A 19,373-nucleotide genomic window follows, 5' to 3' on the forward strand; every position below is an offset into this window, starting at 1 on the left:
CTTGCTTGCAAGTCACAGCTGGGGTTATTCTGGGGGGGGGGACTCTTAAGTACCCATGACATAATAGTAATACTAATCAGTCAAGTGAATAAAAAAACAGTATTTCACTAAAAACTGAAGCAGAATATGAGCAAGATTAGCCAGCAGTTGTCAAGGATATTTAAAAATCATCTCCTGTGAGGTGGTTGGCATGAGGAAGGACATCCAGTCATAAAAACCAAGCCAAAGTAGACAGGGGCATTTGGTACAGTCGTTTGGTTTATTGTCCAGCCCATAGCAGCATGGAAGACAAATGTTAAATGTTGATGAGGAGGAGGAAGATGATGATGATTGTGAGGTTGACAGACATGCATCACATTCTCATAGCTGCATCACATTCATTGTCTGATGCAGATGAGAGAAGGATATTCTCTTCTGATAAAACTTTCTATTGCAGGACTACCAAAATATCATTACACCTTGTCCCCTAAAAATATATGTAACAAATGCATTAAGCGTTACACAGAAAGCAATATTTTTTCTTTTAATCTAATCACTGAATCACTTTAGATTAATTTTATAATTTTCTTTGATCCTGTTCTAATATACAAAAAAAAAAAAAGTAAGACTATGCAACACTAGCAGATCTGATAGTGATAAGAAGCCCTTACTAAGTCCCTACCATTATCTTAATTACATAAATATATAATATTATATATATAACATAATAATAATATATAAACATATATGACATAACATGATATATATAATATATATATATATTATATAATACACAAAGCTCCATACAATTTACACCCAACATTAAAAAAAATCAAGATAAAACTACAGATTGGTGAGGCCAGATTTAATTTATTGATCTTTTTTGTTTTTCCTTTAAGAGAGAGAGGAGAGAGATAGAGTTAGAGGAGGACATGTAACACAACATCTATATCATGAAAGGTCAACAAACTACTCAATACAACTAGAATTGTAAAAATAAAAGAAACAAACATTTGGGGGGAGAAAAAAAAAAAACTAAAAAAAGAAAAAAAAAGCACCCACAAAAGTCTACAACCTAATTGGTTATTAGTCATTTTAATAAAATGGGTAAAGAAAACAAGAAACTATACCTTAATAGTTGTTTTCATGATAGCAGTAAAACAACAAGTGCAATCAGTTTAAATGCGACCAATTGATGCTGTTCATAGCAACACAAGGGAAGTAATTACTAAAGTTGGTTGTGATAAATTATTTCTAATATTATTATTATTGTTATAACCACTTTCATTTCAATGGATACTGAAAGAAAATGGCAATCCATCAACAATTCACGTCTACAAACTTAATGACAGACGTCTATATTAAAATTCCACCATTCCACCATCAGTAAAATTAGGTTGCTACCATAATTAGTACTAAATTACAAGTGGGGATTCCAATAAGTTGGAAATCAATGGTTAGAAAGATTTCATTAGTGAATGCAACATAAATAATTCCACATAAAAAGAGTGTAAAAAACATGCCAATGAAACTAGTAAAAGATGCCAAACATGAAGTGAATCTAAAATTTCATATCAAAAGTCTTGAATTGAAGAAGTTGTGCTATGTTTCTAATATTTTGAAAAAGCTCACAAAGAAAATACAGGGTGGGGGGGGGGGGAGAAGAAGCTATTTGAGTTTGACGATATATGTGGATTATAAGAATTTAATGCAAAGAAAGGCTAGCAATTGTACAAGCATAAAATGGAAACAGTTAATGGAAATGCTGGCTGCATTCCATTACAAAGAAAGCCCAAATGACTGGATTAAATTACCACAATGTAGACATTATCAAGGAAAGAAAGACTATGAAGGCCATTTGAATCAGGAGATTGGAGGTTTTTTTGTATCTAAACTGGGATTTGTATAAAAATGATTGAAGCTTAGGAATTTTAAAGGAGGGGAGAGAGAGAGAGAGAGAGAGAGAACTGATGTAAGTTAGAAATTAAATGTTTCTCATTTAAAAGAAATTAAATTTAAAAAAAAAGGAGGGGTTCAGTCAGATTCTCTCTCAGAAAATGTGGATAGAATTAACAACGAAAACAAGGATGGAAGTTAGCAGAGTTGACCATCTTCTACAACACCACCTAATTACTTATAACACACTAAATTTTGATAAAATAGTAATCAGAAACAGACAAATTCCATTTGCACAGCAACCTGAAATGCAATGTACTGTCCTTCTATGCCCTTACTGAATGGCAACTCTGTATGCAGTAGGAATATTCTTCAATGTACACATTTACACATAAATTGGGCAGAATATGCACAATTTATTTTAAGCTATTTATATCAGAACATAAAAGCTACCATTGCCTAAGTTTTTACATTCAAAGATGAGTAGAAAATTAACTTCAATTATGTTAGCAACAAATTTAAATGTTAACACCATTGAAGAGAAAAAAAAAATTAAAAATTAATGGCTATGATGTGTATTTAATAAAACTACTTCAGGATTTGCTCATGAGTAGCAGGAAGGACATCCACCCCGTCTATTTGCATTCGAACATCGCAATTGCTGTGATATGTCTGGAATAATAAAAAGATAAACTAAAATTGCAGTGTGTGAAGGCATGTTTGTCAAACCTGTTTTACACACACAGCAATTCCCAGAGTCACAGATAGACTATAATAATAATAATAATGATGATGATGTCAAGGTATGATGCTAACAAGATCACCTAAACAACAGGTTACGTTGGCTAAAGAGCTTAATTATTAACTGAGAATACAATAAAATTATCAGAGTAGAAAACGTGAAGAGCAGAAGAAAACTTGTTAAGTATAGGAAAACAAACAACCCCCAATCTAACATTAAGCATAAGAATTGTTGCCTTATATTTTATACTTTAGTAGGGGAGAGAGGTTTACCATTAAATGCATTATACTGTCTAATGTTAGCCAGGTGATTCTGTAAGGAGAAAAACTAAATGAAGATAATTTTTAAATACTACAAATGTATCAGTAGAAACACAACTTGATGAAAATTTGTTCTTGGTGGAATACTGAGACATAAATATTTTGATACAAAAGGGAGGAAACAAAGAAAATGGAATAAAAGATACCCTGTTAAATTACTTATAAACATGAAACTGAAGAAACTAAAAGATAATTTCAAATTATATGGAATAATGGGAGAAGTGTTTGCTATTTCAATATTAGTGTTAAGTGGTACACTAACATACATACACACGCACACAGCTATTGGTACATACAGACCCCCTATTTCAGGGTTAGATCAGAGTAGTGAATAGAAGTAGAAGATCAAAAATAATTTCATTTCAGCTCAAATGAATAAAATCTGTGAAATCAGTTCTTGAAATAAAAATAACAAAATTTTACTGTGTTATGATCAAAGATTTCAGTTGGTAGAATTAACATTTTCTTATGAATAGATGCAATCAATATAGATATATATATATATAAATTCATCTTATTCCGGTGGAAGAGAGAGACGGTTTATTTCATTTTTAGGATTATCCTGATCCACTAAAACCTAACTCAAAAAATCTTTTGTAGAATGAACAATTCTTCACAAGGGGCTACTAAGTTAAATTGTTCATAAACACACACACACACAAACATACACACTAAACAAATGGAACTAAAATTAAACTTCAGAGAAATTCTTTTTTTTTTTAAAGACAACAGCAAAACAACATTTACTTACATGTGAATCACTGGCATCATAAGACAAAAAAAAAGAAGACTTAATGTACAAAATATGGATGTAGGGAAACAAAATAATTCATAAAAATTAAAATGAGTTTGGCTATATAACATGTGGGTATGAAGAGTGTGTGTGTGTAAGTGTGAGTGTGAGCTGTGTTTGCTATTGTTGTTGTTGTTACAGTAAATGGCAACATATAAAAAGTTAGAGGGTTTGTTCTCTAAACTGTGAAGAATGAGTTACAAGTGGGAGGTTAAAAGGTTTCGACTCATTGTCTTTGTCAGATTCAGTCCTTTCTGTAAATAGCCAACCCTAAAAGGGGACAGTGTGAAGCTAGACACACAAAAGAAAAATTAAAAACCAAAAAAGGGAAGGGTAGAAAAAAAAAAATTTTAAAAACTTGTTAAAAATTCAAAGGAAAAATAAATGGAAGAGTGTCCAGTATTTTGGTTCTTTTTTTTTTTTTTTAATAAAATGACAATAACTAAATTGGTAGACAGTAAGTAAGCTGCTCTGAATATGTAGTGTTGTTGTTGTTGGTGGTTAACAGTAGAAATAGTAGCATTAATAGATGAAGACAGTACCCATCTCCAATGTGCCAACATGAGGCATATGAAACCAGGCTGGAAGAAGAGAAAGAAATTTCATTAAAAAAGGCAGTTTAAATTTGATACAAATGAGTCACATTAGTCTAGCTACATTCTGCTAAGTGTAAACATTTTAAAGACATTTTCAGAACTAACTCCATTTTATGCAGAAAACATCAGGATTAAATCATTTTGCTAATTTGAAGAAATACAATGAAAGTTTACTCATTGAGACCAAGATGAAATTGTACCGATATTTTCAAATAAAAAATTGTAGGTGCACACGTGTGCATGGAAACACAGGTGTGGCTGTGTGGTTAAGAATTAAAAAGTTTTCTTCCCAATCACATGTTCTGGGTTCAGTCCCATTGCATGTCTTCTATAACCCTGAGTCAACCAATGCCATGTGAGTAGATTTGGTAAAACGAAACGGACAACCGGTTATACAAGTGATGTGCATTTCTGATCTTGTATGAAAACATGTTTGGCCATGGGTGAATATTCTTTCACTTGGAAACAAGTCAGAGTTAGTGACAGGAAAGGCATCCAGTCACAGAAAACCTGTCCAACCCATGCAAGCAAGGAGATGTGAACACTAAAACCAATGATATTATACAAAATGAAAGTACAAAGTATTAATCTTGCTTTTATCAAAATTACAACAGCAGACATATTGAGGTGCTTTTAAGGAAAATTCATAAAATAGAGAAATTGGTGGAAACAGTAGGTTCCAGACTACAAGACTTGGAACAGACATACTTGCTTACATACTGACGTTGATACAACTCCATTAATTAATTTAATTAACTAAAACAGTTTGATTCCACTTTCAGCTTTTCATTCAACGAGTTAATAAGAATTTTCAAAATGCTGAAAGTCAAACCAAAGACTCATCAACCGCAGGGAAACAAACAAAAGAAAAACTGATATGAACAGACAGACGCATAGGTTGGCTGGGTGGTTAAGCAGCTTGCTTCTCAACCATGTGGTCTTGAGTTCAGTCTCACTGCATGGCACCTTATGCAAATTGTCTTCTACTAAAGCCCTGGGATGACCAAATCTTATGGGTGGATTTGGTAAACAGAAACTGTAAGAAGCCCACCATGTATATAATCTATAATATACATATAAGGCCGTGTGGTTGAGTAGCTTGTTCCCAACCAAATGGTTTCAAGTTCATTTCCACTGTGTGGCACCTTGAGTAACTCTTCTACTACAGCCCCAACGCTGACCAAAGCCTTATGAATGGATTTCGCAGACAGAAATATGTGTGTGTGTGTTGACCTTTGTATTGACATAATGAGACAAGTGTAAACAAGCGCCCCTGTCATATAAGCGATTTTGTTCATTTCCAGTTGTCCCTGTAAAGCATGTCTGGCTTGGAAACATGAAGAGTGACAACAGGAAAGACATCCAACCATAGAGAATCTGCCATATGAGTCATGCAAGCATGGAGAATTGGATTTATGATGATGATGATGAATCACATGAAAATAAAGCATCAGGATCATAAAACACTCCCTCCATAGCTGAACAGTTGATCTACACACTACCACCAATCGAGCAATTTGCTACAGTTCGCTGTAATAATGCTGGTAAATCTTCCCATTTCATATAAACAGAGAAACAGCAATTATCTTTTGTATATTTTCAATTCTTTGAAATACCGCTAAGCATTTCACCCGGTGTGCTAACGTTTCTGCTAGCTCGCCGCCTGTGCCTGTTGCCCCATGACAAAGTGTTAGTTTGTTTACATACCCATGACTTTGCAGTTCAGCAAAAGATACCTGGCTTTAATAAAAATACAAATTGTGAGGACAATTTGTAGACTGAAAACCCTTCAAGGCAATGTCCCAGAATGGCCACAATCCAATGACTGAAACAAGTAAAAGAAAGTATAAATTTGAAAGAAATTGCAGACAAAATTCTCATCATTATCGTTTAAAGTCTGCCTTCCCTGCTGGCATGGGTGGGACAGTTTGACAAGAGCTGGCCAGGAAGAAGCCTGAACCAGGCTTCTGGGACTGTTTTGGCAGGATTTTTACAGCTGGATGCCCTAAGAATTTAAGTTGGACCAATATGACAAGAAAAATGACAGTAACAACTTCTTTGCCAATCACAACAACCTGTAAATTATTTTGGAAGCTTAAATTTAAACATGAGCACAGTGGTGGTGGTGGTGGTCACTATATACAAACATAACCCATTCTGGAGTCTTGTCCATTAACCCAATTGTTTATTGCATAAATATTTGAGATACATGTAAGGAGAATTCGTTCTAAGCCATACCCAGCCTCCACATAACAGCCTGAAATGATCTATTGTTTGTCCAATCATCTATAGCAATAAATACATAAATATATATATATACACACGCATGTTTTTTTTTCCTTGTCTTCTGTCCATCAAGAGGTATGTTTTTTTTTTTATCAAAAAATAAAGAGAAATATTATTATTTCCTATATAAACTATGAAAATTTGCAAGCTACATGAAATGTATACATGAACTTTAACCGTTTATACACATTCTCCCAGTCACTCAGAGGTGTGCATAGTTGACTTGCAGTTTGTTGCTCAAATGCCTGTTGGCTGAATATAATTTTCTTCAGAAAACTGCTTGCTATACAACTTGTTCCTTTAGCATACCATTTAAATATGCTCCCCCAGTGAGTTATACATGTGCACAGCCTGCTTGTAGCTTCATTGATCGAATTTCAGTTCATTCTGCAAGTTTTATTTATCGATTGGAAAAAAAAGCATTCATTATTCAATTTGTTCATTCAGAGGACCATTCGTAGATGGGTGTCCCACTGTGCTTTAAAAGAGATGGTCTTGTATCCTTGAACCAAAGGCAGCTTTATGCAGACTGGCATCAAAAGAGTTAGAAAGTATTTCTAATACATTATCATCTGCAGACAAACAAAATAGAGGAACTTTTTAATGAAACAGACATTACCAGAACTCAAGTGTTAGTCATCATCTTTGCACTCTAGAGAGTCTCCATCTTTGTCATCAAGACATTTGCCATCTAATTTCTGCATTTTATTTCCATGCTTATTGCCTGTAAGAAAATGAAAAATCAGGATAAAAAACTAAGAGAAGAAAAAAAAAAAAAAAAGAAACAGGGGGAAACGTAAAAGGGGAAACATTTCCCTTTTGCTAAGATGATCTATCTTAAGTCCCTGATGAAAATACAAGTGAGATATTTTAACAAACTGTAGTTACTTGCCTTAGATTTAAGGCAGGATACTATATTTTAATGCCTGGTGAAGCCAGGGACTGCAATTCACAGTCCACCAAAGCAGAAACTGATGCCAACAGTCTGGCTTAATTTATTAAATTTTAATTGGTGGTGAACAATAGCAAAATGGTTACAAATTTCCAACAAGCTAAGTACAAGTTCACAGCATGGTGAGAGCAACAAGGCAATGCCTGTAACTCTAAGATAAAAAAAATTAATATTCATTTTTATGTTGTTATAATAAAAACAATTTAACATTAAACTGAAGAATTATTCAATCCTTTTGTATGGAGTACATAATCCGTTACACCTTGATAATAAGAGGAGTGACAGTGACTCTGAGGTTTCCAGGAGGTAACCTTCATTGGCCTTTTGCAGCACTCCACTTCCCACTGAAGGCTAACAGCTTGAAATTTCAAAGTCATGAAGAAAATTATACTCTGAATACAATGTATGAATTATTAAAGATAATCTTTCAAAATACTTTGTCTCCACAAAGTGATTGTCAGATTTACTTGTCGATAAGCCCTACCATCTCATACTTGATTTTGACAGAAAAACACTTGGATGGGACACATTTGGGGGTAAAGTTGAAACTATCAACAGAGAGGTGTACAACTTATGGGTAAATACAGTAATTAGTGAGTACAGCTCTGATTAAAAATGGGGGAGGGTTGTTAGAAAATGTATTGGTTCTACTTACCACTCTTATGAGCTTCCAACTGTTGCATAGAGTTCACAGAAATGTTACATAAGCTACAGAAAAACAAACCTAATTTTTTCCCTAAATCTTCTCCTGGGGGGAAAAAAAAAGTCAAATGATTATAAACACAGAAAAGTGAAATGTTTTGTTTATGTTAATGAAATAGGGAGGATACTTAAAATTAAAAACAAACCTATTTTTCATAGCAGAACCATATGGCTTTACTAAATGATTAAAAGGGAATAATTGAGGATGAATATGTCATGAGAAAATAGGGTCAGGATTTTGAATAGGTTTTAACCATGTTACTAGATTCTATGTATTTGGCAATATGAAAAATCAGAACTGTGACTTAAATTATATTCAAGTTACAATTTGCCAATTAAAATTAAACAGTTCCATTTTAATTACTAGATTTGATGACATTTATGACACCCCACCCCCACCTCAATCTCTCCATGACCTCTATTATAAACTTTTAATGTGCTAAAACCTTTTCACCCAATGAATATTTGCTGCATAAATTGGGGTACATCAAAAAAAAAAAAAAAAAAGGCCCATGCATCGTCTATGCCATCAAATAGAGTAACATTATTTTAAACTTGGGAACTTCATAAATACACGGAAGAGCTTCTTTCCTGTAGCACTTCTGCATAAGTTGTCTTACACAGCATTCCACTTGCACACACACACACACACAGCTGTTAAGGCCGCCCTTCCTTCCTTCCATTCATACGTACTTCACTAAATTTTGATGATTAACAAATGAAAGGCAAATAATCTTGAGAGATCCGTATTTCCCTGACTTAATCAAAATTGAACTCCATGATTTATTATTATTATTATCTTAATTTCAAACAGTAGAATCGTTTACTCTAATGTTCCTACAATTATTTTAAGAATAGACAAAGTACATTAACGTTAAAAAAAGATGACATTTATCAAAACAAAAAAAAACTGCAGGGACAAAAACATGGCCGATGGCATTCTGAAAGCTGTTTCCGCTCACCATTAGTGTCTCTATCAGGAGAATCCTCATCTGTCTCCATATTCTTTGTATTCTCCACCATCTTTACTTTCTTTGCATGCCGCAATCCATTATAATGCTGAGCAGCTTGAGCTTCTGAGTTAAAGGTCCGGTTACAATGGCTGCAAGTTACCTGCAAGAGACACCACAACCCATAAATCCAGCATTCTAACAGTTTTTACCACCTTTTCTTTCACAACTCAAAAACTGCCAGGCCTACACTTCTCTCTTTGGTCCAATTCACACCAACATAAGGAAAGAGAAGAAAAGAAATCACAGAAATTACAGAACTAATTAGCTAAACCTCTATCAGGAAATGGAAGAAGACATGCTACGCAATTACATTTTGTAAACTCTTTTCGACCTGATTCACAAAATTTCACACACATTTTCTATTTTAATTCTATTTATCCTTATAAAATGAAACAGTTGCATATTCTAACTCACTCCTCTTATCTCTTGCACACTTAATGAACCTTTAATAAATAAAGGCTATTTGGACAGAACTTCTATAAATGTTATTAAAAAAAAAAAAAATTTTAAGAAACACTTTATTTCATACTTTATGAAATCAGTGACATGTCTCAGGTAGCTCATTAGATTAAGCATTACTTAATCCACTAAGACATTGCCAAAATTACTGCACATGGCTTGTCAGTCTTCTACAATTGAGGGAACCACAATATCAAGTTGGTTTTTTTAAACGACAGTATTAAAATAAACCTCTGATAATTTATGAATGCCAAAAATCTAAGTTTAATCTACAACAACAATATATTATCAAAGTCCATTTCCAAATTTTATGCATTATTTTTCGTTATTCCTACTCATTATATACTATCTAGTCATTAATACTGTCTCTAAATAGAATATCCTGCATTTCACGTTTCCATTAAATTCTAAAATATCTAAGAATTAAGGCTAATTTCCAAAAACAACCTTTTCCTTCATTTTCCACACAAACATGAACACTCCATCATAAAGATAGCACGAATGACAGTAATGCTTAGTTTTGTATAAGGAGGTATAGTTTTTAGTGCATGTACTGGTATATAATACATATCATATATAACATCACATATATATCATATAATACATATACCATATATATATATATATATAATATATATATATATATCATATATGACATATAATACATATTTTATATGTAATATATAAAATACATAATATATATATTAATATATTATATTTATAATATATATATATATGTAAAATATATATATATTATGTATATAATATTATATGCTGTGTGTGGTGCAAGGTAGACCTTTTTTTCGCCAACACACCTGAGCTGTCGTTGTATTGTCAGAATTGTTAACATTTGACTTTTTCTTTTTCCTTCTGCGAAATCTGAAACCGGCCACGTAGATCCATTTTTTCTGTCCACAGAGAGAAAGAAAAAGATATTTGTTTACAATTGTCACAATACAGCCATGGCGAGCGACAGCAACATATATATATTATATATATATATATAATATTGTTGGCCAACCTGCTAGAAATAGCAGCCAAATTTCACCCTACCATCTTAGGCACACATTGGGATAACGTAGTCACCAACAAGAAGGAAAAAATCACAACTGGATCATCTTCAATAAACACACACAAACACACCCACGTGTACACATGTACATGTATGTGCATGTGTGTACACTCCCTTTTGTGTGAAGATGCATTTCTTGTCTATTTTGAAAAATAATTGTGTACAAATACATGTATGCACACACAAACAATTGTCTATTATATATATATATATCATCATCATCGTTTAATGTCCGCTTTCCATGCTAGCATGGGTTGGACGATTTGACTGAGGACTGGTGAAACCGGATGGCAACACCAGGCTCCAGTCTGATATATATATATATATATATGCATATACATATTACACATTTAGTAAAACTTATGTAATAATGCTAATGGTAATAACAACAAGCATAATATTGCATCCATTTGGCAGCTATACATAAAGTATATGCTGAGCAATGCCTAAGCAGTTGTGTTTTGAATATAAATGAATTTGGTGACAAACGGGAAAGTCGTTGCGGACATCTCGGTGGAAATAGTGCTGGTTATGGAAAAATAACCTATCCACCAAAAGAGTTATGGAAGACCGCACAGACAAAAATTAATATGGTATCAGACTAGTTGTGCACATCAATAGATTTTCATTTTAGCTTGGGGGCATATAAGAAAGGTATATTACAATAGTAAAGATAGTACAACAGAATTTTTTTTTTAAAAATGAAGAAAGCTACAAATTAAAATAATCATATCCCTGTCTCTCTCATCACTGACCCAATGTAAGAGATGAGGTGGAACCGTCTGTAGCCGATACCCTCACTCCACCCTTTCTGTACTGCCAGTCATCACTCATTCTCTCCAGGGCCATTTCTGTGTGTCATCCATCAATTCCACCTTTCCTATTATCTATTACACCTGAACCCCTGCAATCTATGATCATATTCGTATGTATTTCACTCATCCATACTTGCCATTTTTAATCATTGTCTTAGAGTAGTCGTCATTATCATTGTTTTAACATCCACTTTTCTATGCTTGCAGGAGTCAGAGCTTACTGAGACAAACTTTCTACGGCCAGATGCTCTTCCTGTCACCAACTCTTACCGTTTGCCAAGTAAGGTAACATTTCCCCATGGCCAAATATGTTTTCATAGAATATGACAATCATGTGACACCAAGAGAAGGCAACACACGATAGGCTTCTTTTAGTTTCTGTCAACCAAATCCACTGAAAAAGTCTTGGTAGGCCCAGCAGTAGAAGACCCCCCCCCCCCCCCAGGCACTGGTACCTAATAACAAACGGTCCAGACAACTCATGTCACCAGCGAAAGCAGCAGATGTAAAAGATTGTAGACATGGGTATAAAAATCCATTCATAACGAGGAAAAGATTCACTAATTAAACAGAAAGTGACACTCTCCTTATCTTTAAATTACAAACAACAACAAAAAAATTCTATTTGGTAAAAAAGTATTTTAAAAATAAATACAATGATTTATAGGTTCAGGTGTGGACTTGTGGTTAAGAAACTTGCTTCCCAACCATGTGGTCTTGGGTTCAGGACCACTGCACAACTCTTTGGGCAAGTGTCTTCCACTATAGCCCTGGCCCAACCAAAGCCTTGTGAGTGAATCTGGTTGATGGAAACTGAAAGAAGCCTGTTGTATGTGTGCATGCTCTTGTCTAGGCATCATGCGATGACTGTAAATGAGCATCATGATCATTATACAAGTGAGGTCTTCATTATCAGTCTTCCATAAAAAAACATGTTTGGCCATGGGAAATATTATCCTGTTTGGAAACAGGTCACAGTTGGTAACAGAAAGGTCACCCAACCTGTAGAGAAATCTGCTTCAGCAATTCTGTCCCACTCATGCAAGTATAAATAATTACTTCATACTTTTCTCATAGGCAGCCCATTCCGTATATCTATTCTTGCAGAATACACATTGAGACACTAAACTGTTTCTATAGAACTCCTCCTGGAAACCATTTGTATATTTTTCCTGTTATTTCCAGCACACCGTCTTACAACAATCAATATCTTAGAGAAGGCGGTGAGATAGCAGAAACATTACTGTACCAGGCAAAATGCTTGGTGGCATTTCAAGTTCCACCAAGGACAACTTGGCCTTTCATCCTTCTGGGGTTGATAAAATAAGTACCAGTTGTGAACTGGTGTTAATGTAATTGACTATCCCTCTCCCCTGAATTGTGGGCCTTGTCCCAATATCTTGTAGAAGATTCAGACACGATGTTCTAACAGACTATATCACACCTCCTGACAGTTATTCTTTTAGTTATATTCCATGTGCCCTCAACTGGATAGTAACATTTTTAGAATTCTAGCTCCCATTTTGTTTGAAGAATAGAATGCCTCCTTACTATCATTGTTGTTGTTGTTGTTGTAGTCCCATGCTGGCATGGGTTGGACGGTTTAATAGGAGCCAACCACCCAGATGTCTGCTTTGTCATGGTTTCTTAACTCCAACCACTTCCCAGTGTACTGGATACCTTTTACGTAACCCCTGATCCTAGTGAGGCTACCAAGTAACTCACAAATGCATCCCATCTATAATCCATCATGCAGTTTGCTGCAGTCACTTCTCCATTCAAACTGGTATTTATTATTATTATTATTATTATTATTATTATTAAAAATTAACTGTCATGGGTTTTGTTTTTGCAACAACTACTTGTTCCGTATTCTCATGAGTCAGACATGAGAGTAGAGCCTTCCACAGCAAGATGCCCTTCCCGTTTCCAAGCAGGAGAGCAATAATGTCCCAGTCTATCAAACACACAGGTTTATATGTGGAGAACTGGAAACAAATGACTGTCTGAATGAGCCAAAACATGTCAAGAAGCCCAGGCATGCTGTTGCGGAGGGGCTTTTGCCATTGGAATACCATTGATTACAAATCAGTGAATGCAAGGGGAAACATCATGAACTCACTCACACACACAATAAGTACATCTATAGACAACAGGGCTTCTACACAGCTCCCACCTACCAAGTCCACTTGTAAGGCATTGTGATTCAGGGCTTCAATAGAATTCCCTTTCCAAGGTGCCAATCAATGGGACTGAACCCAAAACCATGTGATAAGGAAACAAACTTCTTAAACCACATAGCCATGCCTGCTCCATTAACAAAATAAGATACATCATCTTTTAACATCTGTTTCCCATGCTGGCATGGGTTGGAGAGTTTGGCCAGAGCTGGCAAGTCAGAGAGCTGCATCAGATTCCAGTCAGATCTGACTCGGTTTCTACGGCTGGATGCCCTTCCTGACGCCAACCATTTAACAGTGTGTGCTGGGTGCTTTTAATGTGCCACTGGCACAAGCACTTTTACATGGCAAAAATAAAAACCAACACCAAGACATACTAAATATTTTACCTCCTGAAAGTTCATGTTATCACAAAGACAACAACATGGTTTACATAAGAAAACGCAATTGGGTTGGTAAGCTAGGAAGGTGGTGGATTGGGCATGAAACCTGGGGGTTATGGTTAATCTCTTTTGCAGCTAGATACCACAACCATTTCAATGAGCAAACCTATTACCAACTATAGGAGTAATATAAAACTTAGATTAACTTACTGGGGTTGCTTTCCGCTTGGTTGCTAATTTACCCAAAGCATTGTTGACTACAGCCTGTGTAATGGGGTCCATTTCTTCCTCATCTTTGCCACGAAATCCTCTACCTGAGCAAGAAAAATAACAGCTATTACAGCCATCCATACAGCATGTCATTTCAAACAACCATTACCTTTAATTGTAATATATAATCTGGTCTGGTTTCAATGCAATCACCAAGAGAAAATCCTCTCCAAACACAGGAACATGGAACTTGGCAGTCGACTGAATGATTACATACACAAAACCGATAAATTGCAGCATTTACAAACACAAGTTCATCAGAAAAGAGAAAATAAACACAAACACACACAGAACTTGTATACTGAAACTATGAGTCTGTGGAAAGGACAAAAAAAAAAAACAACCCTTTGATGTCACTTTCAGCAGCCTTGTCTTTCATTTGTACTAATGGTACAAACTCCTGCCATTTATCATCATCAGCCAAGTGCTCCCTCTGTGTCCATTTTATACGAACAGTAAGCATATATATATATATATATATATATCATCATCATCATCATCATCATCATCGTTTAACGTCCGCTTTCCATGCTAGCATGGGTTGGACGATTTGACTGAGGACTGGTGCAACCGGATGGCAACACCAGGCTCCAATCTAATTAGGCAGAGTTTCTACAGCTCGATGCCCTTCCTAACGCCAACCACTCAGAGAGTGTAGTGGGTGCTTTTAAGTGTCACCTGCACGAAAACGGCCACGCTCGAAATGGTGTCTTTTATGTGCCACCCATATATATATATATATATATATATACATGGGACATTCTGGCACAGCAGTTTTGGCACCTATTTGCCATCACTGATTCAACTTATTTGATATCAAATGCTTTACTATCCTTCTCACTCTCTCCCCACCTTCCTATGTTTATGCGTGTGAACAACTAAAGTTTTACGTATGCAATGCCTGTCCCACTTTCACTAGTTATGCCCATGCAAGTGTTTATTTGCCTCTAAAGCCAGCATGTGCTGCTTGCTTGCCAAAACAGGCAGACTGTCCAGTCAGCTGTGCCAAATCGTCAGCGTCCAACCAGCAGCCCCTAACTGTCTCATACTATAAACATTAAACAGAGCAGATTTTATAACAAGGTATTTTTTTTTCTCCATAAAGTTAAAGATAAATTTTAAACCATCTCTCGGGGAAGATAGATTATTTTTGCAAAGAAGAATTCATAACTGCTTTCCCACAAACTCAACTTTCTGATCCCTAAACTGGAATTGGCTCAGAAATGGTTTGGTCATAATGATGATCTCTTCAATATGTTATAAATTGATCCAATACCTGGTGATTGCCTGCTCATGCTTCTGTTATATAATATATATATATATATATAATTTATATAAGGGCATTAACTATATAGTAATGCCTCACGCTTAGAGGGACTAAATAAGTCAAAAACTACCAAAAAACATATTGAAAGCTGCATTTCCTTGCTTTCGGTAAATATGTTGCTTATTTTTTGGTAGTTTTTGACTTATTTAGTCCCTCTAAGCGTGAGGCATTACTATATAGTTAATGCCCTTATATAAATTATATATATTTACGAAAAAAATTATGAGTTTTTTTCATTATGAGGTTTTTTCACGCTGACTACTTGATAAATTCTTATAAAGATTTTATCCTATATTATATTATATATATATATATATATATATATATATATATATATGTGTGTGTATATATATATATATATATTGCACCAAACTCAACACATGGTAAACTTAAACTCAGATGTTTCAATTCTGAGTAGTGTAAATAAGATGAATAATGACAGTGCACACAATTAGATTTAGTAATTAAAAGGATTAATCAACTTTAATAAATTGTTTCAGAATAATGCAATTTGTGCTGTTCCAATAACAGTTTTATCACAACTACTTTATATTTTAATAAAAAAATTTTTTTAGCTAATTTATAAAACAAAAACAAAAAAAAAAATACATATGCTGTATGATGATGAAATTGCATTTCTAATTTAGAGCTAAATTTTGCTACAAAATTTCTTGCTCTTCCTATTCAAACTTAATGTCAGCTTTGGCCTGCAGCCAAGGTCTTCCAGTTAAAATATGCTATTATTAACAAATCTCTATTACATATTGAAAAAATTACTTTAATTGTTTACTTATTAAATTTGATATCTAAAAGCACTTCAACAACCCACCTGCTTCATCAGCCGGTAAATCTGAACGCATTTTGCGTAAATGTGTTTTCCCTGTTCGATGCTGCACCAATTGTACCTCCGAGTTCACAGTAACATCGCATACCTCGCACCGATACGAACCAGTATTTTTCTTTGGAAAGAAATCCATGTCTTTGATAACCACCCTGCAAACAACCGATACAAGTCAACATATTTTTAAAAAGTCACATGTATGCTTTCGAAACTAGTCTTTAAACTTGAAAGAAAATACATTATTCTGACAAAATCATTTGGAAGTATTGTTGAACCACTAGATATACAAACATTCTTAATTTAAAGCCATGGTCTTAATACATGGGTACAGTATATGTAGATTTTTTATAACATAACTTTCATTGTAAAACACCTCTAAGAATAATTATTAAATTATAATTGGGTTAATACAAGACAGAAAATTTCCTTAATTACAACAATTATGAATTCACTCAGCAACCAGATGAATAGTGTTATATTTCCAAACTCCTTTCAGTGACTTTCCAAAATACATACAAATATTATTGTACATGATTAAGTAAATTTTGTTTTTGTTTTTACTTATTCGTACATTCACTAAAATCTCACCCCCATGACAAAAGAATACATAATTTTAAAATGCATCAATGATTTTTCTGTAACTCAATGTCCAGTTTTTACAAAATTTAAGAACTAAATTATGCTATACCTGGTAGTCATAGATTTAGTCCAGCATTCTGACTACTTTTTCAATTTAATTGTCACTCGCCCTGTCTGATCCTCTGTGCCACTTATACATACACGTGTGTGTGTGTGTGTGTATATAAAACACATGCACACAACTTCCAGTACTCTTAAGGTACACCCTGACACATCTTCACTTCCATCTCTCTTTTCCAGCAAGGGTAGCCACGTATCTCCTCTACAACCAGACCCCCTCTCCTCTTCCTGTCCCTTAATCATACTTTAACCTTTTATCACCTGGCACAAAGCCATCTCTCTCAATTAAAGGGCAGAGAGGTGTAGAGTTCAAACAGCTAAAACCAATACAAATTAAATACCACAGATTGTAAGATACTTTACCGAAAAGATTTTCTCCTAAAAGTTGCTGGAAGGAAAATGTTTACAGCTAGACAAGAGAAGAAACTTGTCTTATATAAAGCCCTACCTTCTCAGTAAGTCATCAACAGTCTTCCCACCAGTTTAGTTAGTTGATACCTCTTTACAACCTGAAATAATTCAAGACTTCTTATTAATATCTATTCATGCTGTTGTTCTATTTACTAGGCAATATTCTAGTTTTCTATTGCTATTCTAATCACATGCATACAAACAACGTAAAGATATAAAATGCTTTCACTTGGTGTCTCTTTTAATTCTATATTCTTAGAGATTCTATACATTCTTCTATAAACATATGTTGGAGGGGAAGATGTTACATGGCACAGGATTGTAATTAATGCAAGGTTTAGTAAAATGGAATTACCAAAATTGAATCTTTATTTTGCTTCAATCATTGGATTGCAGCTATCCTGGGGGTACTGCCTTGAACATTGCTTATTCTATCAGCCTCTTCCACCAAACCTAAACTAAGATATGGGGACATAAACAGACCAACACCAGCTGTCAAACATTAAGGTGAGGAAACAAACACAGACACATCTACACAACAGGCTTCCACACAGTTTCTGTCTATGAAATTCACTCCCAAGGCATTGGTTGGCTTGGGGTCACCAAAGACACTTACCCAAGGTGCCATTACGAGGGACTGGACCTAAAACCACATGGTTACAAAGCTAGCTTCTTGAACCATGCAGTCATGCATGAGAGATCTCAAAAAAAGCAATGATCCATATGGGTATAAAGGTTCAAGATCCAACAAAACTATTAATATCGAGGGGCAAGATTAAATATCTATCACAACATTTTTAGAGATGAACTGAAGCCACAAATAATAAATAGGAAGACAAAAACTCAACAAGTGGACACAAAGTCCAGGTTACTGGGTCAGTAATGGTGGGGCAGAGTTTAAACAACACATTGAGAGAGATTCGATGGAACTCAAAGGCATGAGAATATTTTTGAGTACATTTGTGAGAGGAGGAAGGACTTATAACGCTTTTCAGAAACTCAAGATTGGTGGGCAGAAGTAATGTTAGCAACACCCTGCATTCAAATGCTGGTGATAAACCATTTGACAAATTAAGTCAACAATCCGAGTGAAATCGTAGTCATGGCCAATGCCAGTGCTGTCTGACTGCTACCCATGCTGGCGGCACGTAAAAAGCACCGCTCGAGCATTGGGCCTCATGGAGACAGTCCAACCAAGTGAGACCATAGTCATGGCCACTCTGTGAAGTGGTTGGCATTAAGAAGGGCATGCAGCCATAGAAACCATGCCGAATCAGACCGGAGCTTAGTGCAGCCTCCCAGCGGCTTACCAGTTTTCAGTTCAACACGGAAAACGGACATTAAATGACGATGATTATGAAAAATCCAAAAAAAAAAAAAAAAGGAACCTTTGTAAGAAATTTCACATTGTGCCACATATCATCATCATCATCATTTAACATCAATTACCCTCAACAATTACATGCACATTTGTAGAAATAGTGATGTCAGAAAGACCCAGCAACATTGAAACTAGCAGTGGAGAAAGAGAAAAAAAGCACTAAATACTTACTGGTTGAGAATTATAACAATTATTTCATTAAAGATTTGAGCATCTATTTGTTTACTGTAACGAAAAAATAAAAGTAATTCAATTG

At 34.8% G+C, this 19,373-nt stretch overlaps 1 protein-coding gene across 22 annotated transcripts in view; it reads right to left on the reverse strand.

Moving 5' to 3' along the window:
- Positions 1–829: 829 nt before the first annotated feature.
- Positions 830–19,373, reverse strand: part of LOC106884255 (zinc finger protein 385B) — a 35,919-nt gene continuing 17,375 nt past the window's right edge. For 2 of the 22 annotated variants that reach the window (XM_052967598.2, XM_089351740.1), the window contains exons 3-11: positions 19,289–19,342; positions 17,774–17,834; positions 16,615–16,778; positions 14,399–14,502; positions 10,554–10,646; positions 9,229–9,379; positions 8,220–8,312; positions 7,232–7,336; positions 830–4,311 (exon numbers count right to left, since the gene is read on the reverse strand). In XM_052967598.2, coding sequence (XP_052823558.1) covers positions 7,245–7,336; positions 8,220–8,312; positions 9,229–9,379; positions 10,554–10,646; positions 14,399–14,502; positions 16,615–16,762 — 681 coding nt within the window. In that variant the 5' untranslated portion in view covers positions 16,763–16,778; positions 17,774–17,834; positions 19,289–19,342 and the 3' untranslated portion in view covers positions 830–4,311; positions 7,232–7,244. Of the gene's footprint in view, positions 4,312–6,033; positions 6,152–7,231; positions 7,337–8,219; positions 8,313–9,228; positions 9,380–10,553; positions 10,647–14,398; positions 14,503–16,614; positions 16,779–17,688; positions 17,835–19,288; positions 19,343–19,373 lie in introns of those variants that run through there. The other 20 variants (XM_052967599.2, XM_089351741.1, XM_052967603.2 and 17 more) reach the window with 15 other exon arrangements.

The sequence above is a fragment of the Octopus bimaculoides genome, chromosome 4 (genome assembly GCF_046866305.1).
Source record: "Octopus bimaculoides isolate indiv1 chromosome 4, ASM4686630v1, whole genome shotgun sequence".
Taxonomy (NCBI): Eukaryota; Metazoa; Mollusca; class Cephalopoda; order Octopoda; family Octopodidae; genus Octopus; species Octopus bimaculoides.